Raw genomic sequence first — 27,714 nt, forward strand, 5'->3', positions numbered from 1 at the left:
AAGAAAATAAGGCACAAAATAAAAAGGCTCTAAGGAACAGTAGATGTTGAAGACCGGCACTTGTATTTTCTGAGTTAACAAACAGTGAGTAAAGAAATAAAACCTGTAAAACCATCTTGTCCTAGCCCCTGACTCATACTAAGGTCAAGTGTTTACCCATAGTCTGAGGAAGTAAAAGCTATGATCTGTTTACCTAACCCTATATAGCATATTTTCAGTAAGAGTTATTATGTCATTATCTGCCACTATTTCCTTCATAATTAACGCAGGCAACATTAGCAAAGTATACATTCCTTCTTTCCTCCCACATGAGTATTACTTTGACACATCAAATGGCTGTTCTGAGGTGTAGGTACTCTTAACACAGTAGCTTAACTACAGCTCTAATCTTAATTATTCAAAAGAATCACAGTCCTGTTGCTATAATAGTTGCCTTTAGAAAATGTATCATTTAAGGTTGTCCTTATGGTGACAACTCAGAGTAACAGTTGAATGTCCAGAAGTTGTGGGTTTTTTTTTTTTTTGTTTGTTTTTTGTTTTTTTTTTTTTAATTTAACTACATCTGTCATGAGCACATGTCAGAGCACACTGTTAGAACTCCAGGAAAGAGAGTACCGATAACCACAGACAACTTTTATTTTGTTAAAACTGAAAAAAAACCCACCATGTTTTTTCAGCCACTCAAGCAGTTGATCTATCCAATCATCACTTTTGCTCTCAGCTTTGACCTTTACTATTCTCTTGGAAACCATTACTGTTTTTCTTGGGGGACAGCTTAACAAGCCATGCAGATTAATACTAACTCCAGTAAGATCTGATCTGGCTTTGGAACAGGAAATCATCATCTGGTAGGTGAAAAAATGATACTACTACTAATTGGTTTCTTAACAAGTCAATCATGTCACAGCTCAAGTTACTCTGCAAAATGTCACTATTCTACATTACAAAGTAAGTGGTCAGCATTATTTTAAACACAAGCAGTGATGTAGCCTGATTAGCCATTAAAATGGGTCTCCAGAGAACTTTAACTTGGACAAGACAACAATGACACAAAGCCAAATCTTTCATTCACAATGAAAATTGCTTCTCCACTTCCAACCTCCTGAATGTGAGCCACAAACCTAAAGAAATTTCAACTTACAGATCTAGCAGTACAGCATGAGCAACACATACACAAGCATGTTTCAACAGGAGGATTGTTGCATACACTCTGTATCAGGTGTACATCTGTTTTCTTGTTCTGTTGTCAGCTGTTTTGTGGTGTAACCAGCTGCCAGGGCTCTGTTTCCATCATTCAGAGCTTTTTAATTCTTTCTCTAACAAACTTAAAACATATCTTTCCCCAGCATATAGCTAACATGCTGCCTTGCTCCCTGAAAACTGGACCATCATGACAGGTCACATGTTTTCAAGTCCTTTCTCACGCCTTCCATCGGCTCCTTGTTTTTCCAACTGTAAAATGTCTTGCCTTTATTTCCCAGTCCTTTTCATTTCTGCTTATGCCTGCAATTCACATTGTATCTTAAAATATCCATTGGCTGATTGTAAGAAAAACAAGAAAGGCATTACCAAGTTTATTTCTCTGCTGCCAAGTATACTTCCTGAATCTAAACGCAGTCTAAACATAGCAGTCTATGTCTCCAATTCTGAGCATTACAGGGAAGCCAGCTTCTCTGCCTCACAACACTTAACAAAACACCAGAATCAACTGGTCTTCCAGAGAAGAGCAAGATGGAACAGATGAGAATATCCAGTATTCTTCAGTGCTGTTTATTAGTTTGTGGAACATACATTTGAGTGATTTACCAAACAACTCTTTCCTGTATCAGTCAAGGTGTATGCAGATCAGCATTCCATTAAGGCATCTTTCAACCTGCAGAATGTGTGGGGTTGGGTTGGAAGAGTGTTAAGCAGTACGAGAAAACTGTTAGAGAATGCTGTTAGCTACTAAGGTCTATTAGTATTAGGGTCGTACTCTGTATGTATCACAACTTACATACACAAACTCTGAACAATGCTACTGTGCTTTAAGTGATCATAAACTGCATTATGAATATACGCCTCTGATTCTATCACTTTATCCAAACTGCAAAACACGTATTTTTATAAAAAAAAATATTAGATATATCAGAAAAGTACTAGAAGAAAATATTTTACAAATGCAGTAATCAATTTTTGACTAGAACTTGGAAGATAATCAACAGAAGAACTCTCTGCTACATCTGTGCATTATTCAGAAATCATGAAAAAGATTCCAGTGCTTCACAAATTAAACATTTTGAAATAAACACCATATTTGAACATAGTCTGCAAAAGTAAGAATTTCTTACAAAATGATCACTGACCAGCTGTACTGAAACAAAAACTTGAAAAGATCCGTTTAGTTAACAGGAAACACTGAGACTGAAACATGAAGCTAATTCATTTCTTAAGAGTGATGTTTTAGAAGAACAAAACACACATGCTGTTTACTTTTCATGCTAAAAAGCAACGAAATTCTTAGAATGCATGAAAAATACGCAGTTCTATTTTGAGGGATTTTAAGGAATTCTTAAACCTTTGTATATAATGTGTAACATTTGGAAGAAATAAATACCTTGGAAATACTTCAGTACTGTAAAATACATTTATGCACTTCTAAATCAACATTTAGGAGGAAATTAATTTTTCTGGCTTAAATTACTGCTAACATTTACGTTTTGACCACATAGATAGCAAAATTATAAGGTGTCATGAGAAATAAACTGAAGATTAACCAATATTACCTAAATTATTTATTATGTTCTTTACTAAAAATACCATCATTTCAAACTATAAATCAATTAGTGTCTTAACTTCATTAATTTTAGTTTGTTTTATTTCACTTGCAGATGGCTTTTTGGTAGCAAAGGCTCCTGCTGCAAGTTCTCTCTTCTTATTCTGGATTTTCAGCATATTTTCTTCTACTGAATCCTTCACAATGAACTGAAATACATAAAACCCTCACTGAAACAAAGGCATTAGCTCTTCTCCCTTCCTTAAAAATAATAATAAAAAAGGTGCTTAAAAAAAAAAAAAAAAAAAAAAAGTACACCAAAGCATAATTACATTATTTAGTAATCTAATTTCTTTGCAAAGAAAATGTAAGAGGGAAGGATTATAAAAACAGTTGGAGGAAAACATTTAGCATTTTAATTATTTTTTCCTCTTTTTGTTTTATCTTCTTTTAAACAGTTGTTGGAAGTATAGAAGAGAATCTGTCTTCATATTACCAAGTATTATTTCTGTGATTAAGTACTGGATGACACAGACTAGTTGCTTTGCAGCTGAACAAGCTGCTGTGACATAAGAAAGAATGTTCTAAATACCTCCAAAATGATGAGCAGGAACAACCAGGCTAGGCAACAGCAACAGTACCATCTTAGCCACTCCAAACAGCTCAAAAGGGACATTTTATTTTTAAAACTATTATTTCACAGCAAATAAGTTACTTGTAAGTTAACCTTAAAATCCAATGCCCCTTTTCAAAAGTCACACCACAACTTCAGTTAAGTTTATCAGTGAGACATACAATGCCACAATTTTGTTACAAAAAATACAGTAAAGCTTTTTAGAAAAAAATTAATCACAGTTATACAACTTCGAACAGACGTTCTTTCAACTTACCTTAGTAATAACGACACTGTACTTCTGACCCAGCCTGTGACATCTGTCAAAACACTGGTCTTCTGCAGCAGGATTCCAAGCCTATCAATGGCAACAATGAGGAAGTTAAATAATCACGTTCAAAACACAGAGCAAGATACATATAGAATCATTAAAAATGTTATCATACCGTCCGCACTTAATCGGACAAATATTGCACTGCAAATGAACTACTCCCAGTCTGAGGCTAGCACAAAAAATTAATTTTAGACTTTGTCTAAGAACCTCTGATGGCTAAACAGGCTTAAGATAAAGAGGAATGCGGATAAGATAAAGAGTTAACGGAGCAAAAGTGGAAACAATACTTTCTAAGATACATCACAATTAATGATAATATTCTAAGATATATTACAATTTTCCAAGGCTACCTCTTCATATTTTCAGTCATATATAATTCCTTTATTAAGTAGATAATTTTTGTCTCCATGCTGATATTGTCATTAACCTGACTGCCAAGCTAGTACATTTTCTTTACTATTGGTGAAACCAGATGTGGTATCTGGTGATACCAGGTCTGGAGTTACACTTCATTATTTTAATTTACTTTGTTTTTGTTTTCAGGTGAAATCGAACTTGAGAATTTGTATCGCTTTCCAATTTCAAAAATTTAAGACATATGACATAAAGAGTAAATAGTGGAAAAGGGAGGAAGTGAACAGAAAAACGTTAGTTTTATACAGTGAATAATCAGACAGGATGAGACACAAACCGATTCTTCTGAGAGATATCATTTTTCTATGATTTCTTTTTTCACTGCAATTTACGCTTTCTTTCCTTAAAAGTAACTTTTCATTATGTTTCTTCCAGAGAGTTTTAACTAAAAAATAAATACATAAGTAACTAAAAAAAATCTAATCACCCTAAGGTCAGGTACCATCATCACTCTTAGCCTCCTACAATTGTGAAAAGTGATCTCACACTCATGTCTTTATTTGTAAGTAAGGTCACAAAAATAACAGAACCTACAGATGCACTGCACTATAGCACAAAAAATAAGAGTTTTTGCAGAAGCAAAAAACATTGCACCACTTCAAGTTTCAAAAGCACAAGCAGAAAAGCACATTAAAAAGTATCCACAGAAAAACAAGAAAATTGACATCAAATGCTACACTGTAAGGTGTCACATCATTTTGTAAAGAATACTATTAGCATTCCAGGTGTCCTTCCATTCAGGAGAAGTAAATGGACACAGAAGTATTGTGATAAAGCAAAAATGCGCCAGAGAAACAAACAAAAGCCCTGCTTGCCCTTTAACAGATACCTATCAGTGTCACTCCTCAGAGGAGGACACCAAAGGAGCTTCACTTCAATTGCGTCAGGTCATTATGAACAATCTTTTACTTACAGGATCCATTAAAAACACTCGGGAAGCTGCTGTCAGATTTAATCCAACTCCACCCGCTTTTAGAGACAAAAGCATTATGGTTGGGGATCCTGCTTGACTGCTTTGGAAGCAATGAATTGCTTCTACTCTTTTTTTCTGTGTCATGGAACCATCCAAACGAGTGAATAGAAACCCTGATTTTCTGAAGAGAAAATAATAACTTTTAACAATTCATTTTTTTGTAACAACAGGAAACAAACATAGGCAAAACCTGACCTCTACTTTGAAATGCATATTTAAAATTGTTCATTTTAAGGGCTATACATTAAAAATAACAAGAATGAGATTCATGCTCTATGCCACTAAACAAAGTATTTAATAACATGTTCATATTCTGAAGTTATAAAAAACTTAAATGAGACCATCTTTGTGCAAGCTTTTTAAATGAGCACGTGCTTACTAAAAAATGACAGTAGTTCCACTTACTTCAAAGGATTTTCTATCAGTGACAGGAAGGTTGTGAACTGAGAAACAATCAGACATTTAGTAGCTGGATTCTCCTTCCGTAGTTCTATTAAAGCATGCATTAGAGCATTTATCTGAAATCAAACGAAGACTTATGCAATTTGATTATGACTTGGTCACGTTTCATTCCTAATAGTGCTTTGATCAGGTTCACATCAACTGAGAAATCAGTGTTCCATAATACCTTTCAAACTGTCTAATCTTAAGTAATGTGGGTCGACTTTCTTTTAGTTTCCTAAGTAAAGCAAGGGCTGAGCACTTTCAATGGTTACAAACCATAGATCTGGGGAAAGGAAGATAACAAACACATCTTCCAGGCATACTTCTCACTGTCAGGAATCAACAACTCCCCTAACCCCAGAGCAGATGGAAAAAAGGAACAGAGCATTGGAACTCAGAATACTAAGTTTTGAGCAAGGGAAAGCCATAAGGCAGTGTTATCTCACAGGAAAACTCAACAAGTGAGAAAGGCTTCCCGCCCTGGAAATACACAAGAAAATAACCTCTGCTAGACCCTTTACTGGCTATGGCAGAAGACAAGGAGCCACCAGAAGAAATCTCAGGACCAGCGTGAGAAGAAATGAGCACGGACTTTGGTAAGAGGCAGAGAACATAGCCAATTTTCTCATGTAATGTTTAGCTACGATGAGGTGGAGAACTACTGCTAGAGAATGTAAATGAGAGAAGTAGAGGCACTAGTTTAGAAAACACCTTGATTCACCTTAGAGTGCAATATCCTAAATAACTTCTTAGGTCACCGCAGAAAGATTTGCAGGGAATAAGTTTACAAACATCTTTTGAAATAACAGTAACTTCACTACAAATTTAAATGACAAACGTAATGTTCTGAAAAAGTAATCTCAAAACAACAAAAATATTGGAAGTACAAAACGGAAATTTTCATGTTTGGCAGTAAGCACACAATGAACGTGATGCAAAAAAAAGTGTCAGATCTTGAAGAAAGGTCTACAACGTAACATTAAAATATCTCACTGCTTTATCTGACAGTATTGTATTAAATATGTAAAGCTCATTCACTTTCCCCTCCAGAGCTGAAAATATCTCCTTTTTTTAGTCAATTTCTAAGAAAGAATTATTTACTTAGATTTTTAGTTTCCAAAAGGAAGAGCTGAATACTTTTACTGGTTACAAAACTACTCAGTTGTCAGAAAAAGAAACAAAAGATAAAGCAACAGGCTCTTCCACTGAAAGTCATATTTAATTAATATGCGTCAAAGTCCACACAAAGATGAGTACCAGATTATGTGTTTTCTCCTGTGCTGGCTTGACATGCTGGGCAGTCTTCTAAATAGTAATTCAAAACGTGCATATTTACACAAAAGTTCTAGAGAGCGCTCTACAAAATCAAAGTAAACCAAAATTTAATATACCTTTGAACTGGATACCCACTCCTGATCACCCTTCTTCCCATTACTGGAGTCTAATTCCTCTTCCACGGGACATTCCACCAAATGCTCTACTCGAAGTTCATTCCTACAAAGGGGGCAACTGGCATTTGGCTACAAAAAAAAACAAATCCCCAACCCCCCCAAACAAACATTATATAAAAAAAATTAATCATAGTGAATACTAAAGATCACCAATATAAAGCACATTTTACTAAGTTACTGTACTGTTATCCATTAAAAAATCCTCAAGTAGTACATTCTTCCTCATGACCCACTCCCCAGTCACATAACATAATCAAAACAATTACATTTGTTAGAGCATTTAAGGTAGCATGTAAATGCTAAAAGTTTTAACAGTACTCAGCTTTCCTTAAAATAAGTCTTTCCTGAGCATATTTATATTTTAAATAGGTAGCTGAAGACTTAAATGCAAGTGAATACTTGGTTTATGGGGAGAAGACTAAACAGACAAAAAAAACAAACCATCTTTTAAAGTGAGGATCATTCTTATTTGTAAGCAAAGAATGAACTTGAACTCATTCTGTCTTCATCATCAGCACAGAAATAGTAGTAATTTGATGAAATATGCTTTGTTAAGGTCAGATATCAGACACAGGCTACCAACTTCCCCTTCTCATAACAAACATGAGAAATAAGACACAATTTAACACCAACAGCGCTTCTCTCTGAAGCATACATAAACTTCGGCTAAAGCAAAGCTTAGAATCTATGCAATAGCACTTTCATGGAACTACACACAAAATTAAGACTGTGTATGGTATACAAATATGCAACTTAGGGAATCAAAAAGATAAATATGAAAAATTTTTGACTAAGAGCACAACCACTTAAAATTGGTTGACTCAACTTCTACAGCAATCTGCACAGAAGCAGCAAAGCACCTCTCAGAATGCTGATCTGGAATGAACAATAGTTGAAAGGCCAGCAACCATAGTGTGCACATACAGTATTAGTGCAGCAATAATGATTCCTTTTCAGAAGACAGAAACTGTATCTTGCCTCATTCCTCTTGCCACAGAGGAATCTGAAATAACAGTCTCCACAAATGTAGCTACAAATGAACATTCCATAATTTGGCAGCAATCCAAACCCCTCTAATGTCAAGAAAAATTAAATAAAGTCTGACAGATTTGAAAAAAACAGGAAATTTTCAAATCTCCTTCACTACATCAGTGTTTTTTTTTTTTTTTTTTTTTTTCCTCGTATCTTCATGCATCCCTTCTCGAATTGAGTTCTGGAATTAAAACCAACATAATAACAAAAATGCACATGTACAATGCCAACACAGAAAAGGAGAACTTGCAGTGAATAGATATGAAAATGACAAAAATATTTTCTCATAATAAAATCTAGAAAAAAAAACCCACATCATTTGATGCTTATCTGGCATGTTTTTAGATGAATACAGTAGATACACAGAGGAAAGCTCATTAAACTGTTGACCACTGAAAGGTTTTCCAATTTCAATAAATAGTATCAGAAAGATAAAATTACCTTGAAGTTTATAACAAATGAAAGATCGATCTTTTTACTCAACAGTTTTGTGCTGGCAGTTTCACATCCCATTCCTCACTGCCAGTTTAATGCTCCCATTTTAATTAATAATGGAAACCATAGGCTACCATCCTGGCTGGTAGACCTTGTATGGGTTTACACTGTTTTGGAGGTGTAGGTGTGGGCTGGTTTATTGGTTTGCTTTGTTTTGAAGAGGAGATGGCCAGTAAAGTCCTCTTGGAATCAGTAAGGTTGGAAGGGACCTCTGGAGATCACCTAGTCCAACCCTCAAACAAGTGGCCCATACAGGAATTGAACCTGCGACCCTGGCATTGTTAGCACCACGCTCTAACCAACTGAGCTAAACCTAACCCCAAATCTATGCTAGCACAGAATCAGTAAGGTTGGAAGGGACTGCTGGAGATCATCTAGTCCAATCTTCCAAAGATTTCCTGGTGTTGGTTCCACTGGGGATTGAACCCAGGACCTTCAGTGTGTAAAACAAAGGTGATAACCACTACGCTATCCCTCTACTCTTCCAAGTTATATACTAGGATAAAGTAACTGCTCTAACCATTCTGTCATAAGAATTACCCAACTGAGATGCAGCCCTAGGACAAATACCTACTATATGAAAAGTCAAGTTAATTCTCTTGACTTTGACATTTAGATGTGAGCCAGTATTTCAACTGGAAGATGCAGAAACTCCCCTTAAGACTTGACTTAAACCAGCAATCATTTTGAACATAGGAACTTGTTCAAATGCTTCCCCTCTATTTTAGAAACTCATGACAGATCCAGAGAAAGTAGAACCTACACTTGCCCTCACTACTCAGACTTGATTACTATGAATGCAATCTTTGGAACAACGTGAGACTAGACAAAGACTCTAGTTCTGCAAAATCCAAGGTCATTTCCAGGTGAAGCAAAAGTCTTATTTTCTATGCAAGTAATACATGCCCCACTATAACCTGACTGATTTTTCCACATATCCAGATACTCAAGAAGGTGGCAAGGGTCACTGACTCTGGTACAGACACATCAGACACATCAGGAAACTCTACGTAGGAAAAAGGCCTCTGCAAGTGCTCTTTCCTTAGATAATAATTTCACATCACTAGATTCCCTCAAAATTCTCAGAAACTCCTGACTGGGCCATCTGCATTGGAATATTTGTGTGTGACAACACAAAGAGTAAATTTACATACCAAACACACTACATTTCCTAGGCTTGACTACATTCAGGCAGGAACTATTTTGCCCTCTGTTGCCTCACAAGAAGTACCACCCAGGTTTAGCCTGGTATTTGCAGCTCTGCCATGTCTGAGTGGGAGACACACAATTCCAGAGCGGAAATGTGAAAGTGGTGAATACAGATGGTAGAACTACCATACAATCAGATTCCCTCAGAAAGCAAGGGACAAGCAAGAAAGCAGAATATAGCTTAGAACTGCATGGGAACACATTAAAAAAAGGGGTGGGGGAAGGGTTCCCCCTCAAAAAAGTGGCCAATGGAAGATGAACCACAAATTCTGTTCTGGAGGAAGAAAATCTGATGGCCTAAACTGAAAGGCAGCACAGCTCTACATGTTGCAGGAAAGACACTTGCCCACATTTGAGTTCTGTTCCACACACAGGACATTAATCTGTTAGAGAAGAATAAGGAGAGCAGCTGTTTTTAGTTCAACGGTCAGCTTCCAATATACAGTTTTGGTCCCTTCTAAGTACAACAAAAATACATGTGCATTATTTCACATGCAAATAATGAAGAAGGATCAAGCCATATAGAGGTATACAACAATGCATTTGATGTCATCACATTCACCCAAGGGCTAGAAAAGGTGAGAACCAGGAAAGCACAGGAAAAGGTCTTTGAACATACTGATGGACCTTAACACTGTTCAGTTTGACAGTCCTTAGTTCAAGTGAAGGCCAACAGTTTTTATACTAGTGGCCAGTGGATGACAAGTTTTAGACAATTTACCAATTATGATTTACAATGAACAACAGCTAGATGGGCTTCCGCTGGTACCAGTTCTTAATTCTTTTTGAATAGCTATTACAATTAAATGCAACCATAAAATATCCAACCTGTTCACTTCTGATGACTTCATAAATACATGGTTTACAAAACACATGTGCACAGTGTGTTATCACAGGAAAAGTCAGTGATTCTAAGCAAACTGCACATTCTTCATCTGAACCAGAGTTCAGAACCAACTTCATTTTATCGACTAACATCTGACGCAGTTCTTCAGGAGTATTATTACCTGCTAATACAGAAAAACACTTGAAAATAGATATTCCATATAGGAAACTTAACTGGCACATATTAACACAGTTCCACTGATCAAAACACAATTTTAACAATTTTACACAATAAGGATTTAGCCTACAATTATAAAAACATAAGATGACAAAAACTAAAGAAAAATTCTAATTTACTATTTCAAGACATACTAGGAATAATCTTACTTGGAAAAACGGTAACTAGAACTCAAAGAACCTAGACTATAAGCTCAGTGATGAACGTATGTGTAACATAATGCCTAACGAGATCAAGCAATTTTCACATGGCAGCTGTTTAGGTAGCAATGATATTACTGGGGTGTTGGAAGTCACTTTATTTATAGTTAAGGCTGCTCAGAAACACTCTTACAAATAAATAAATAAATAATATTTAGCAATTACTAATTGATTTCCAAATAATTATTAAAACAATTATTCACTAATTTCTTCAAGCTGTATTTTTCAGAAAGATAAATAGCAGCCACCTAAAAAAATTCAACATCATATTCTCATTAGTCTTTTTTGAAAAAAATAACAACTATACTAATGGCATTTCACAATAGGATTTTTTGAAATACTAAAACTATGAACTCTTAAATTGAGTGTTTTAAATAGTATTTAAATACTTACAAATGCAATACCTTCTTCTGAAAGAAGAAAATGGTATCATTTTTAACACTGTGCAGCAGTACACTTCTGGTTTCTCCCAAAAAGTTCCACGCTCCTTTCAGTTCTCTGTGTTCACCCCTCCTTATAGCCACAAAAAAAGTCACTAGTTTCCTATTCTGCTGAAGAGTCATCAGATCCTCCGACAATCTACAAACAGCTCTGCCAAACTCGTCTACACCTTCTCTCTTGAGGCAAGAAGAAACTTGCAGCAAAAGCACTTCTGTAAATTATTACAACATATACACTGCTTTTTAACAAGCTTTCTACAGTCGCCTCTGCAGAGGTCTCACTTCAGTCATTTATATGAGGGGCTGTAAAGGCTTATCACTTCCTGCTTCTAGCCTTTATAACTACTAACACTTCTATGCTTTCCTTTTTATTTGAGTATTTCCTTGACCACTTCTCAAACATATTCAAACAGATTATGGTAAGAAAGGAAGAAGGGAATAAAGCTAAAAGGTCACTAATCCAAGCTGACAGGAGGAAGGCCAGGAAAGAAAGCTCAGAAAGCACACAAACATGTTTGCACTCTTGAATCCAAAGTGAAAGTCCTGTTTTTAGAAATGCAGAAACCAAATATACTCACTCACCAGTTGAAAAACTAGAAGATGCATTTGTACAAAGACGAAGATGACAACAGAGCTGTCGCAATCTGAGCAGAACACCAAGGATATCAGCGTAGTGAGCTAGTACAGTCCCCTCATTGAAAAATCTGAACAACAATATTATTGTTAGAGTATGAAATACTACAGTCTGAAGTAACAGATGACATTAAGGGATCTAGTTCAGATATCAGAATTATGTTCTGATTTTTCATTGTCCTGTTTGAGTAACATTTTTTTCTCAAATCCTCTGCTGAAAAATGGTACAAAATGCTATCAGTAGCATGTTCTACTACAAGAAATTCTAACAATCAGTGACAAAAATTCTAAGACCGTTCTTCAGCTATCTGACATTGTTTTGTTTCAAGATGGTTAGAACTTCTAATACATAGTTAAGCAATAGTCTCCACTTCAGAGCTGAACAGATGCTACTACTAATTCACAATTATGCTACTATTAACTCACAATTATTAGCTTAGGACATACAAACTGACATCCTCTGCTACTATAGCTAATATGATCAAAACTTCCAGAACACTTGTTTGTGATACCAAACTTCAAGTTTCAGGATTCAGACAGTCTTTTTATTTACCTCTTAATAGCAGCTTTGCCCTCCATCTTCACAGACTGATAGATTTGTCTCTCTTCCTCTGTAAGCGTAACATACTGAATAAGTACTTTACGCTCTGGTAACTCCAAAACAGGTTTTCCTTTAACTTTACTTATTTTAGTTCTTCTAAGGGTAATACTCTTAAGCAGCAACTGTAAACGCCTGAAAGTACACACATGGACCACTTATTATTTCATTAACAAAAATTACCAATGGGTATTTTCTGTAGTTTACTGCATAAATATATGTTCTGCACAAAATCCAAGCCTAGCACTAAAATACAAGCCATTAATTTGCAACATGAAAGAACCGACAATATATGTTAAGTATTTCAGTTTTAAACTTGAAAAATTCATTTTTCACACTGCCCTCATAGCGTCAGTCACACCTTCCCACAAACTCTTTGGGAAGGCTTCATACCTAAGTCCTCCTGGAGTTCCCATTGCGACTGGACGCTGAATTGTTCTGTGCCACCACTCTCGATCAGTAAAAGGTTTCAGTTTTAAAAAGGAAATAAGAGACCACAAATCCTTTACAGAATTCTGAATAGGAGTACCTACACAAAAAGTAAATAAGCAAAAAAAAGACTGTAAAATCTCAAAGAGTCTAAAAATGCAGAGTTTTAGTCAAAGTGAAAACTCTATGCTTTTTCCAAACCATGAACAGCAGACAAGGATTCTCACAATTAGTTTGACCTGTTGTTTTATATAATACATATTATTTTTTTAATTTAAAATACTAAAACGCACTCAAATATATGCAAGTGAGAGAAGTGCAGCTCTCAATGCTAGGAAGTCTTGGATGATAATCTTTTCACTCCATCCTTACTACCAGTAGCTACATCATTATCTTCTTGAAGTTAATGTTAAGAATCATGTTTGCATGGTCCCAGACAGTTTCTAGGATTGTGGCACATTTCAGAAACCTTCCAACATTCAGATAAACAAGAAAGAGAAAACTCCTAATCAATCCAACATGTCAGTACATGAACAGGTCCTTTTTGGTTGTATCTTCACTGAACCTGTGATGTCGAATTTTATTTTAAAATTTGTTGTCACAAGCAGAATTAAAAAACAAACCAAAAAAACCCAGAAGAGATAAAAGAAAAACAAACACAACAAGCCTAAAACACCGACCAAAGACAAGCTTAAAAACATTCAAAATAAATTTGACATGGACAGACATCAGGCACATCTCAGAAAAAGTGAAAACAGCTACTTGAAAACACAAGGCGGTATTATTCTATGATGATATGCATTGCAATTCCTCATGTCAAATATTTTACCTGTAAGTACCCATCTTCTGTGTGCCTCTAGACTTAAGACAGCTTTAGTTTGCTGAGCATTTGGATTTCGTATAGTGTGTCCCTCATCCAATACAATTCTCAACCACTTGATTTTATGTAATGGGCTGTCATCTCCGATCTGAAACACAGTATTTTTTGATCTTTTGACTCAAATGAAAATATTTCTTTTCAATTTGGATTAATTTAAGCTATTAATGTAACAACTTCACATCTAATAATGGAAAGTATTTATTTACATCTTGTTTACTTCTCAGCAAAGAACAGTAAAACTAAGAATGAGGCATTAATTCTTTTAATGATTCCTGTAAAGGTCTATGAGTTTTCCTCAGACTTTATTGTGGAAGATGAACTACAGCAAAAGGAATCAAAGGAGAGGCTTCAACAACACAAAGATATGGAAGATAAATCAGAGTTTACAAAATCAAATAATGTTTACATTATACTTCAGGCTTTTAAAATGGCTGTGTTGTGTCTGTGGAAACATCACTTTTCAAATTATGTCTTATTTTGAATTATGAATTCATAGGCATATGATTTATTTGGTTGCAGCCTGTATAGAACACATCTTCCCTATGCGCCCCAAGAGCTATGGAACCATGCTTTTACCTCAAGAATTTGATACAGAAAAGTAGAAATGGGGGTCTCATGCCACTGAGAACTGTAGGAATCTACACACTTCACACACTTCTCTATCCTTAAGATGTCTCTTCCTAAAGATGTCGTCATTACAGCAAAGCCATTTTCTCCACAGAAGCAGCCAAAGAACACCACTGGTTACCACAGCAAACTTGCTGGAAAGCGTGTAAAGCAGACCTACAGCTATACCCTTTGGATCGCCCAGCAAAACAGCACTCAAATACGCTGCCATCATTATCCCAAATGCTGGGTATTTTCACAGAACACTTTCACATTTACTTACTCCGTAATCAGCAGCTAAAATGTTATAGGTTGTCAGTACCACATCTTGTTCTGAAAGAATTGCTGGGTCTTTGTTACGGTGAGAACCATAATAAATATAAATATTTAGATGAAAATCTTGGCAGGTATGTTGTTCAAACTGGTCCTGAAAGGAAAGTCACCATGACACACTCAAAAGATACTGTGTCACTACATTATTATTATAATAAAATTCCTGAAAGTTGGCTTAAGTAATAACCACTTCCCCTAGCACTCAGATCACAGAATGGATAGGGCTGGAAGGTCTGGAGCTCACCTAGTCCAACCCCCTGCTCAGCAGGGTCACCTAGAGCATGTTAGACAGGGTTGCATCCAGGTAGGTTTTGAGTATCTCCAGAGAAGGAGACTCCACAGCCTCTCTGGGCAACCTGTTCCAGTGCAGATTTTCTACATCTGCTTATGTAACAAGAGCAGTATCGGTTTATTTTTACCTGTCTTCCCAAGTGACAAGAGGGATGAGGAATATTCATCTCAGTTACTAGTAACACACACAGTGTAACATACTGATAACTACATTTCTACTTTTTGTAAAATATTAATTCATATCCTGATGGTATATGTACTTCAAAATCTACTGTTCCTCCCGAACTGTAATGGGAGAGCTTCTGTATTCTTTCTCACTTTTTACCTTCTTCTCTTCGTGGTTCATTCTCTTACTACTCATTTACAATTTCTCCCACTACTGGGTTAACCATCTTAGGTTTTTAGCTTTTTGCCATAAAAATTAAATGCAGTATTACAATGCAGTACTTATCTCCAGGCTGCACAACAATGCAATTCGTGATACAATGTACCATAAACAGCTGCATGACTGTCAGCAAAGTCTTAAATAACACACGGCTTATATTCCTTACACTTGTTCTCTCAAGCTCTCGGTATATGGTAATTATTGGACATACCATTTTTAAATACTTAATTCAGTTTCAAGTAAATAAAAAGAATAATTTTTGAAACTATTTATAGTTTCCTGCTTGACTGTATGATTTGAATTTTTTACTTACAGTCTAAAATTAAAATTTTGCTGCCTTTTCTTATTAATGTTATAACCACAGGTAGCAAGGACTTCCAGATAAAACATAATTTGAAAGTTAAAGTATCCCCTTAATATTTTCACTCAAAATGGTATGAAAGCAAAAAAACTGTAACTTATGCAGAAACAGAGCGAAAAAGGGCCCCTCAGTCTCTTCCCCCAGCAGATCTACTTTCACAAAGAGTAGAATCATCAAATTACTGTACATCTCTAATAGATTAGTTACACGCATTACCAATAAACGGTAACTTCATTTTGAGCATGCAAGAAATAGGACATGTCTCCTGCATGTCCCCGCTTCCTTCCCCAGTTTAAGGAGATAGATCAGCTCACAACAAAGTTTCAGAAGTGCCAGTCTGCCTAGCCAGAAGCAGGGAATGGAAAGGGAGCTCTTTCTCTTTCATAGTAGTAAGCTCATTGGAATGGCACGTGGAATAGTAAACTTGTGGAACTGCACTGTTAATACAATACTACTTCATTTCTACAATTTCTCTCAAATATGTCTCCCTTGTGAAAGGAGCTCTATTTTATGAAAAAGGAAAACCACGACATTTTACCAGCAGTGCTACCTCTGCAGCATCAAAATAACATTTACACATTAGAAGACCATAGAACCTACAATCCAGTTGCTTAGGACAGACAGTGGACATATAATCAGAGTTGTTCTGGAGCCGTCTTCAGAGTATTTTTTCTCAGATGATGGAATGCTAGCGGTACCTGAGAAAATAGAAGTCACATTTAATAACAGTCCACCTCAAAGCACAGTAGAAGCTCATAGAACCTGCACAGTTCCCTGAAGTTCTGTTTGTATTTCTTAATCTGAACAGTATCAAAGCAATTCATAACAAAATATGCTTCATTTATAAAGTGGCATCTATACAGTATTTCAGCTTCAAGTAATACTCAGAAATTAATATGCTCTGTTTATTTCTTCATTACCCTTCCTCTTTGTTTTTCTTTTTAAAGGAGTAGGCGATGCTACAAGAACAGATCCAAAGCCTGTATCTTCTGGAACAACACAAGAAGTTGCTGCAAAGAACAAACAAACATAAGAAGTTTTCACACCATGTGTATGCAAGCATTTATTTTTATGACGCATTTCATATATTCAAATGTGTTAACCAAACAAATTACTTTTCCTCTCCAATACAGTAAGATAGCGTGCATAAATATAGCTTCTAATACAATTCCTTACTTCAGGCTATGAATTTTCAGAATTTCATTTACCAATCATTACAACAGTAGTTTAGCACAGGTTTTGCCCCAAGTACTTTAAACCTAAACTTACTGCTCACGGAAGATTACCTGTAACCCTTAATTTTCTTTCATGCAAGATACTTAGTTCAACAAATGACATGTTCTTGCCTTTTCAAGACCACAATTTAGGCATTTACCTCAAAAGGTACACTTAAATTTTTTGAATGTTTCTCCAGTTCTAGTGCCCTGGTAACATCTTTGTCAAATCATAAAAATCTAATTCAATTTTTCACTACTTATTTTGCTAAGTAGTGAAGTTTAAGTTCATAGCTTGTCACAGCTAAAGAAACAATTAAAATACGTAAGACAAATGGTTATTTGTAAAATTTTCTGCTTAAAGTTTTCATTGAATAAAAAATACAATTAAGAAGTTTCCTTAACTTCTTTTCCAGTTAGTTGGAAATCCTTCTCAATGTTGGGTGAAAAAAGGAAGAGGTTGTGTCACAGTAATTAAGGCTTGACACTTTTTAAATTTTTTTGACGATTAGGATAAAAATAGAATTCCCTGGAACTTACTTTCTGTTTGCAGTGGTAGACATTCTTCAGACTCTCCCAAGTCACTGCTTCTTGAATATCTGGGTTTCTTGGCTTTACCGCTAAGATAGCAACATTAAAGAGAAAAACAAGAAATTTTACTACTACTTGAATTTAGATAGTAAGTCTCAAAAGCATGAACAAATACAAAGCAAACTAATTTGTTGTTGCAAATAACAGACCATAACGATTTGAAAATTTTCTTTTTAAAGGGAGGCAGAAAAAAAAGGGAATCAAAAAACCAGTGTGGTGGGGTGAATGATGCTCATACAAATTAGTACAGATCATCATTGAAATTCACATTTATTACAAGAAGAACAAGCTAGCACAATGGGAAAATTCAAACATACTAGAATGCTTCACAGCTTCATCAGCTTGTGTCTTTCTGACAGAAGCATACCTGTGAAGTATTTTCTAATCATGAAAAAAAATGATGGATGTTAAAAGGAAAAGATTACTCCAGAACAATTTTTTCAGATAATACACACTGATGTTTAAGACTCCTTTGCTGCTGAAGGAGATATCCGAGTCATAAATGCTGCTTAGAGTAAGTTAATTTTTAAAAAGTATGTCCAAAAGCACAACATACAGATAGAACAGTTAAATATAAGCATAAGTATAAAATATTGAATGAGGAAGAGAGAGAGCAGGAACACGTTTTTGGCTATGCTTAATCAAAAACAAGTACAACCAACCATTTTTAACAAATCATCAAAAAGACAAAGATCATTCCAGGTATCTACCTTTTCAGATGGCAACTTGAGAATTTCAATGGAACAGTTCTAAGGTTTTTTACATCAGAAACTCCAGATTCCACTGTACTGCTAGATTCTGTAAGAAATAGCAAAGATCCTTCATACAGAACCATAATTATGAAAAAAACGTGCATATTCTTCAGCTTGGTTATCAAAACAGCTTAAGAGTAACTTGATCAACAAAAGACTTTCATTAAGACAAGCTGAATTGTTCTGCACATAATGAATGTTACTGAGATCACAAATGAAAAACGAAAGTACTTTTAAAAAAACGTTAATAATTTGCAAAGTCATAAAAAGTGTACCGAGTTTGCAGGTGGTCAGAAACCAAACTGTCAAGAAAAGAGCATGCAAAATGCAAGCATTGTACTGATAACAAGAAGGGTCCCAATAAAGTTCTACCAACAGTTCTAAATAATGCTAAGTAGGAAAGGTTTTTTAATGTTGAAGTCTCAATAATTAGGGATTTCTGCATTGCCTAACACAAAAATCAATCACAAGACAAAAAGGCATGATCAGAAGTGCACGCATATAGTTTACACGCATACAAAAAAGTTTTTTTTTTTTTTTTTTAATTAATGTCTTATTGGCTGAAGGACAAAATCTCACTTCTGCACTCAGCCAAAATAGCACACAGGAAGCAAACGCAAAAAGAAAACATATTAAGGCAGAGCTGATACTGAAACTGAGAGAATAACACTTGCAGAAAGAATTTTGCTGTAACTCAGTTATAGCTCCTGGATCTGATAACATACTCCAATGTGTAGGTTTCTCACAAGCCACTTTATCTTCCTATATGTCAATTGAAACATCTTTAAAATACATGTTTTAAATACTTCTCTGAGATACTTAGCTTGTAAAAAGTTTTTACACACTTGTGAAATCAGACCGGTATTGCAATCCTAGAACTGACCACAGGGTAAGAGTTCCTCAGGTAACTACATTAATTATCATGTAAACACTACTGGTCTCTTCACAGTTTACTGTCACCTTTACGTAGTTTGGGTCCAATGTTCTTCATGCTAGTAGCACCAGATTCCTAAGGAGGAATGGAAACTTTTATTCTTCAATGCAGCAACAGGACATAATGCCAGTAACACCATTACACTACCCATCCCTTAATTAATTACTGCTCTGAAACATGAAAAACTAGTTCAGTGCTATGCAGCTAGATCATTTAAAAGTTGTGGAAGAAGTTACACTTTTTCTTAGTAGCCACATACACAGTTCAAATGAAACTACAGAAAGGCAGAAGGGAGGAAAAAAAACAGGCTACACAGCTGCCCTAGAAAGAAAATACACCAGTAACATTTCCCCCCTTAACACTCTGAGGTCAACTATAAAACATTATTGTGTTAAATTTAGGCAAGTATGTTAGAAAAGGAAGTGAAAATCTCAGCCATAATACTGTAAGGGAATACTGTGTAATAAATCAGATAATCCCAGTATTTAGCTTATTTCACTGTCCTGCAAATCATATAGAAAGGGGAACGTAGCAAAGCAGACACTTGAACTAGACTACGTAAGAGCCTGCACACTTGTGTTTTCAATTTTTTGTAGTTTCCCTTCCCTTTTGTAGTTTTCCCTATAATTCCCTTTACAACATTAACAACCTAATATTTTTCCTTCAAAGTTTCTGAGTTCATTCTTCCTTGGAGTATAAGCAAACTCGCGCTCTAAGATAACACAAATCTACAGCTCAGTCATGCACTGTAAAATAACATACCCTACCTACTGGCAACGAATCTATCCTATTCTTCCTAGTTGACCTACTTGGATAACATTATGTATAGCAAGTATAAAAAGTTCACAGTATAGGAAGTTACATTAGGCACTTTTTAAATTAACTGCTTAACTGCTAAATTAACTGTGAAGCATTCTTTTCCTTTCATCTCACCTCATAAGATTTATCACTTGTGATCTTTTCAACAGGAAGAGGCTTGCCATCTTGAAAATTTGTGAGAATCAATGCAATAGTAGTAAGCGTTTTACCCTGCATAATATAAAATGTCATATATTCCATGGATTTAAGGGAAAAAAAAAAAACACATACACAACTTGTATAAAAAAAATTCAAACTTGATAAATATTTTTACCAATCCCATATCGTCAGCTAGTATTCCTCCAAGGACATTTTTTGGTCGCTCCTTTACGGCAAAATTTGTAAGTATATTGTAATAGAAATTATTTCTCTCTTCCCAAAATGGTGGCAAATCATTACTGTTCTCCCGTGAAATCATCCAAGCTAAAGCCTGCTTTTGATGGGGAAGCAACAAGGTTCCAACAGCCTGTAAATTAAAGAGACATGTTATACCGTACTACCATTTTCGGGGGGGGGGGGGGGGGAAATCATTTTAAAAATTCTTTTTTTTATCTACTAAAATCTTGACTGATCCAAGCAATTCATGCGACTAGATGACAGAACTAAACATGTACCTGCTTGAGAATAAGTTTTTATATTTTTATAGAAAATGCTTAAGTAATACCTCTGCTCCTTCCATTTCACAAGTTTTATCATCTTCCTTCAGATCCTCAAACAATTTGTCAAATTCATTTTTAAGCTGTACAAATGAATAAAAAAAATGCAATTAAAACATGGTATCACTAAACATTCAATGACTCTATACCTGGTAATAAGTATGGATAGTTCCACCACTGAAGACCTAAGCTGCTGGACTATGTTTTATTGAAATGGCAGACAAATGAGTTGTGAGTGACTGCAATATAAAATTAAGTTCAGTTTTTCTGAGATACACATAGGCAAATAAAAGCAAGCGCCGCATCCCTATATAATACTCAGTACAGAAATTAATTCACTCTAATTTGAAAAAAAAATCTTCACAGATCACTTTTGCCCTAATTTTAAGATGAATTTTGTGAGTCTCTTTTTATTTTACATTTGAGAAAGTGAGAATACTTGCTATCTGGTAAAACACTGAGACAGAAAAATAAAAATACACAACCACACTCACATACAAGGAACTGATAAACAATCAAAACCTCCCAAAACCTGTCAAGGGACTCAAGACTGTCACAGCTGAAATTTCTGCTTACAGTATAAGAAAGAAAAAGTTCAGAAGTTCAATATGACTGTGACCTTTAAAGCAACTTCGTGGCTCAAAGACAAGAAAAAAAGTATTTAACTGCTTAAAGAGAGAGCCTTCCACTTCACAAGTAGCATTTTATTAATAAAGAGTTAAAAGGACAACACTGTTAAAATACTACCTTCCTAGCATTTGCAATGTAAGTATAAAAAGCAAACCTGTTCAGTTGTCAGGTGCACAGCAGCATGAATTGGAGCACTGTAACTTGGTCCAGTTTTTCCAGAAATCCACTTTGATCCAAAACCACATTCTGAACCTACTTGTCGTTAAAAACACAGTATTTTGAAAAAGGTATGAAGGCAATCTTCACTGGATCATGGGCAACAGGGCTGATCACAGGCACTATAAAACACCTGTCCAGTATCTTTTCCCATTTGTCTTTTAGTCTCAGTTTACCCTTTACTTACTATGGGCTACAAAGGCATTCAACAAAGCCTCCTAAGTCTCAGAGGCAATGAGCTATGGGTTGGGGTCCTTTGAGATGGCATCTCTTTTTCTTAAATATTATTCTGCTGTATAAAAGTTGACTTGCTCAGATGACTGATAACACAAAATGCTTTTTATTCCAAACTCTATTTATCTTTAGCAATGCACAATAGAACCTAAAAGATAGCAACTGAAAGCTTGTTTTACATTAACATATACATTAATCATGAAAACTGATTTTTTCACCAAATGTTTACTCCTATTAATAATGAAAATTGCTGTAACTCAACATTTTTAATATACAAGAACTGTGTTCTTTAGAACTCATGTGATGACATAGTTCTGAAAACTGGCATAAGGAGCTGACAATTTTAAGGTAAGTCCAAAGCTATGCCCTTGACAAATTAACCATACACACATACCTCAAGAATGTAAACAAAACTGCAGAGCCCCAGACAACGCATGGCAATACAATCCAGCAACCACAAGAAATCAAAATATGAAACAAAGCTTTCTTAATACCTGACAAATACCAAGGCATATCTATCACCCTAAGTTGCACCACTTATGCCTTTCAATCCTTACTCCACTGTTTGGCCCCTTAGGGGAGTAAGAGTTTAAGGACACATGGGCATAGACAGTTTTGAGATAACTAAGGAGATGACGACCCCTAACAAATTGACAAAGGGTAATCAGTTGCCCCTAAAATGATTACCAGTATCAGTGAGTCTGAGCTCTACTAGAGAAAACTAGTGGTATTTCCTGCCTCACTGAGATAACCGTATTTCCCTCTGCACCCACTTTTACTCCTGATTACTGCTATAACCTCCACAAAGCCTGCTTCCAGGAGCACAGGTGCTTTTGTATAAAGCTGGCACTGCAAAGCACCAGCTCTGCTAAGCTTATTCATTTACGCACCACACCTCATCTGTAATTTGCTCACACCTCCAGCAGGATACATGTTCTAGCACTAACTGCTAACAGTAGCACTGTCCCAGAAACCTCACTGCATGAAAGGATCTTTTCTATTTCAAAAAAAAAAAAAAAAAAAAAAAAAAAGAAAAAAAAAAAAAGAAAAGAAAGAAAAGAAAAATCCAAACCTAGAGAAATGCAGAGAAATCTTACTGTTTTAACTTAAACAATGTATTTTTGAGGTAGCTCAAATGCCTCTCCAGTTGCTGGTAGCTATTTTAAAAGATAGGATACAAAAGCACAGTTTCTCTGAATCTCAAAATTAATAGCTGTGAGCTCGGCATTTTTCCCCAATTAAATTTTAAAAGTTTTACGAATGACAACACTATTACAAACATCAAGCCCTTAAGCACTTGTTCCAACCAGCAGGAAATTCAACTTCAATATCTTAAAAAGTAAAAGTTCAAGACTTACCTTTCAAAGGAGGAGCCAATTTAAATCCATGCATTTTTAGTCGATCTAGCACAGCTTCCTTGTTTTCTTCTCTTCCCCAAAAACTCATTTGTACAGGCATGGTAAAGACATTTTTTGCTCCATAAGGGACAACCCTGTTAAAAATCAGAGAAACAATACAAAACACTACATTAATCTTTAATTTTTTAAATCTTTTATAATGAACTTTTTTTTTTCAGTAAAAGGTATTCCAAAGTGTTTATTTTCAGCAAAAGATAGTTTTCCAGACAAGCTTATGCAGCATGTGTCCTAAAGTCTTTTACAGAAGCTACCACATCTAGTTTAAGAGTTCCACAATGACCTTTCTTTCAGGAATTTGCTCCCACTACGATCTCTGAATTTTATCATATATGCAAAAGAATGAACTGTAATGTAAGTAGTTCAAGAGAGTAGTAAAGAGTAGTAAAGAGCCTGAAAACATGAAGTTTTAATCATATTGCTGTGAGCTGTCATTTCTGCCAAAAGAGGATAATTATAATAGTTTTCTGAAAATGCCAGTAGAGTAGAGCAATAGAATGCTTCCATTACTTTATAATTCATGGAACTGAAAGTGTGATTTGTCCACTTACCCTTCAACTACTGCTAGTTTGTTGTCCATAATGCCTGCCAATGCTGCTGCTAGTTCTTTTTTAATATGTCCTACTTGGTCTCCATTCACATTATTTACTTTCACTGCATTTTTATCATAAGGATTATTAGGCTCCCTCTGCAGTGCAACCATTTCATTGTTATTAACCTAACAAAAACAAAACCCCAAAACAACTCATTAAGGTGCAAATTATTTGCAGAAGTACTTAAAACACATTTATTTAAATGTCCTGAAGCTTAAAGTTAATTTGGCATAGCATTCTGTTCAGTCACTGTAATAATCTAACACTTATTCAAAATACCAAAAGCATTACAAAAGAATGATCTGATGTCAGCAATTTAGAAAATACTCCTGAGAGCAAGAACTATATCCGACACCAACATAACAGATGAGTGTAAGTCTCGTAAAACCTTTTCTGTAAAGAAGCATCCCTTTATGTCAGTCCGAACAGTTCAAAGACTTATGTAATTACTTGTTTTCAATCATCTTCATTTGAGTCAGAGGATCAGCCGATTTACGAAATAACTAAATCATATTTGAAAGAGAGTTACTGCAATTGTATTTTGAAAAATAAACTAGTTTTAGATTATACATTTCCCGTGAAGAATTTTGAATACAGTAAGTTGGGAAAAAAAATCTAACACTACACAGTCAAAAATTCTGTGAAATTTTGAAATTTAATTAAAGGTCTTTTCTGAAGTTGGCAACGCTTTGTTCTGCTTTATTATTTATCATGCACTTACAACCCCTGTGTAGTATCGTAATCCAACGATACTTCCTCGCAAAGTTCCATATAAGATAGCTGAATCTGTATCCTCTTCATCTGTTCCAGAAGTGTCACCTCTAGAGAAGCCTTCTAACTTAAGACTGGAGCAAAACTCAGAAGAGGAATTATGAGAATAGTTTCTCTCTTCCATGTAGAAGTTATGTGGCGAGCATTCCCACGTAAAACCTCTGCAGAAAGACACAATGTGAATTATTCGACAATAACTTAATTATAACAAATAATAACAATTGAAAGATTATTTCCTTGTAACCACTTACGTTCACCCCTTTACATGATGGCTACCTATAAACCTAAGCCGAACAATTTTATTCGGATAGTATTTCCCTTGAAACATTCAAAAAAGTCTTATGTTAGAGTAACATTTTTATGCCATTTTTTAATCTCCAATAAATTCATTTAGTCAAATTACAATAAATAAGAGTTGACAACATAACTGACAACACTGAAGTATTTGTGCATTTTACCACACATTCCCTTGCAGGAATATCTTAGGCAACAACATTAAGAAATCATTTTCCCTTAGTTATGTCTCTAATTGTAGTTGGCACAGTAGCATTTCTGTGTATTTTCCAAACGCCAGTTTATCTCATTTAAGAGAGAAGTTAGAAGAGTGTTGTTAACTGATTGCCTCTGTATGACTTCATGCCTACAGATCCACAAGTGACAGCACAAAAGAATTATCAGAAATACTTGCAAGTTGCAACACTAAACAACATTTCCCTACATTTTTATTACACCTAACAAGTAATGACTTGTCGATCTGTAATATAAATTTCTATCAGCCAGGTTCCCTGACGAAAAGAAACATCTAATAACTCCTGCTCTTGCACAGTAACTAACAGATGGAAATGTCTGTTTATGAAGTTTAAATGAACATGTAATTATTCATGTTTTGCACATCCAATTATGTTAAGAATCTTATTAATTAAAGCCATTAGTTTCAACATGGGAGTTCTCTGGACCTTGGCACAGCTTCACTTTGGTTTATTTTGCACGTAACATCTAAAGCAACTGTAAAGTCAACACTGTACTTCCTCTGATAGCAAAAACAGCTTAAGGAGTCTGCCTGGAGCACACTGCAGAGGAACTCGCGAGGGGTCAGCCGGAAGGCAGACAGCCGCTGCCCGTCTGGGGAGCGCTCGGGGGCCCTGCTAGGACTCAGAAGCCGCCCGCCGGGCCGGCGCTGCCGGGGCAAGGAGAGCGCGCCGCAGGCCCGCCCCGCCCTGCACCGCGCTGCGCCGGCCGCCACCGCGGCTCCGCGCCGCCAAGGGCGTGGCTGCGGAGCAGCCCAGTGCGCACCCGACCCGCCGCTGACGGTCTAGCGCAGCGCGCCCAGCCCAGCCCCTCCCGCCCCCGCCTCACTTGGGCACTCTCCACGACATGGCGGCAGCCGGCCTGTCGCGGCCGCGGCGCTGCTCCGACGGCCGGGCACCGCCCCGCGTCCCGGGCCTGACTGACAGCAGCAACCACCAATCCCTACCGAGCACGCACATACGCAGACCAATGGAGACAGCGCGGGCAGGACGGAAGCGCCACCCTCTGTGCCCGCCCCGCGCACTGGCCGCGCGCAGCAGGTGCGCGTGCTCGCGCTCGCGGCTGCGGCGCGCCCACCCCGCCAGTGCTTGCACCGCCCTGCACATTGCCGACTGTACGGGACAGCTGGGGGCGTTAAAAAATCCACTTGCAATGGTATAGGACGCGTGCAATTAGCCATAACAGTTCATGGGGTTCCAGAGATCATAGAATCAGTAATGTTGGAAGGGACCTCTGGAGATCATCTAGTCCAACCTCCCTGCTCAGCAGGGTCACCTAGAGCATGTTAGACAGGGTTGCATCCAGGCGGCCTTGAAGATCTCCAGAGAAGGAGACTCCACAACCTCTCTGGGCAACCTGTGCCAGTGCTCCGTCACTCGCACAGGGAAGAATTTCCCCCTCACATTCAGGCAGAACTTCCTGTGGCTCACTTTTTGCCCATTGCCTCTTGTCCTGTCATATGGGACAACTGAAGAGTTTGTCCCTGTGCCCTTGACACTCTCCCTTCAGGTACTGGTACACATTGATAACATCCACCCAGTCTTCTCTTCCCCAGGCTGAAGAGGCCCAGCTCTCACAGCCGTTCCTCTCTGCTGCCAAGATGCCAAGAAAGTAAGAGCATCCAAAGACTGTCAAAGTCTTATTTTGTGAAAACTCATAATAAATCTGATTTAAATAGTAGCCTCTACTTATTACACTTTTTTTTGGGGGGGGGAGGGGGCGGGACACAAAATTGATAGAATACTCCCTCATTTTGCAGATTCACCAAACCCAAAAGTGACAGTTCATTCACAGTTTTCCAACAGAATTTCTTTTACAATACAACCTAGTTCCTTTTGCTTCCTAATTCTTTGGCAATCCATGCTGCAGACTGAAGGGAATCCTGCTCTTGGGCAAACCAGGACACCATCAAGGGTAGCAGAGTCTAATGTGCTTTCAATACACTGATGCTTCCAACATCCACAATGCCACATAAAATCCCAATAAAGAATGTCTTGCAGTCAGAATACTATGACTTACACAGTTCACTGCCCTCTCCTGACATTTAAGATTGCCTCAACATTCAAACTAAAAGTTTTAAATATCAAAAGTCCTTCAGAAACGAGTACTTTCTTCATTCATTCATTTTATTAACCCTATACTATTTCCTTATACTCTCCCTCTCTTACCTCTCACTGTAGATTCTCTTGTCTTTCATACTAAGCTTGCAAGATTGTTGTCTGATCTTGAATAGACCAGAAACACAGACCAGGACATCTACGAAAGTCACGGCATACTTTGGTCTTGTTGTTTTCTAGTCTGGTATGATCAATACGGCTGAGAACACCATGATCATCGCCACATTCTGAAAATGGTTAGGTACAGCAGTTTATAATGTTTTTAA

The 27,714-nt window shown here is 36.5% G+C and overlaps 1 protein-coding gene and 1 non-coding gene across 5 annotated transcripts; both read right to left on the reverse strand.

The window, feature by feature from the left end:
* Positions 1-1,754: 1,754 nt before the first annotated feature.
* Positions 1,755-26,228, reverse strand: HLTF (helicase like transcription factor). 4 transcript variants are annotated; one of them, XM_062582581.1, is made up of 24 exons: positions 26,160-26,228; positions 24,754-24,964; positions 23,991-24,157; positions 23,383-23,516; positions 21,729-21,826; positions 20,953-21,027; positions 20,563-20,754; positions 20,364-20,459; positions 19,457-19,505; positions 18,455-18,542; positions 17,694-17,773; positions 16,860-16,949; positions 16,540-16,637; positions 14,853-14,996; positions 13,913-14,051; positions 13,048-13,183; positions 12,610-12,789; positions 12,006-12,127; positions 10,549-10,730; positions 6,925-7,053; positions 5,495-5,607; positions 5,030-5,210; positions 3,646-3,726; positions 1,755-2,964 (listed from the first exon to the last, which is right to left on the reverse strand). In XM_062582581.1, the coding sequence occupies exons 1-24, from the start codon at positions 26,177-26,179 to the stop codon at positions 2,812-2,814; spliced, it is 2,958 nt and encodes a 985-aa protein (XP_062438565.1). In that variant the 5' UTR covers positions 26,180-26,228; the 3' UTR covers positions 1,755-2,811. The 4 variants fall into 4 exon arrangements, with proteins under 4 accessions (XP_062438565.1, XP_062438566.1, XP_062438564.1 ...); XM_062582582.1 differs by having other exon boundaries at positions 20,563-20,718; positions 21,729-21,829; XM_062582580.1 differs by having other exon boundaries at positions 10,549-10,727; positions 21,729-21,829.
* On the reverse strand, positions 8,755-8,825 carry TRNAV-AAC (transfer RNA valine (anticodon AAC)). The gene has a single exon. It is a non-coding gene; the product is annotated as a tRNA-Val (tRNA).
* Positions 26,229-27,714: the final 1,486 nt, after the last annotated feature.

This window comes from Rhea pennata, chromosome 9 (genome assembly GCF_028389875.1).
Source record: "Rhea pennata isolate bPtePen1 chromosome 9, bPtePen1.pri, whole genome shotgun sequence".
NCBI classification, from domain to species: Eukaryota; Metazoa; Chordata; class Aves; order Rheiformes; family Rheidae; genus Rhea; species Rhea pennata.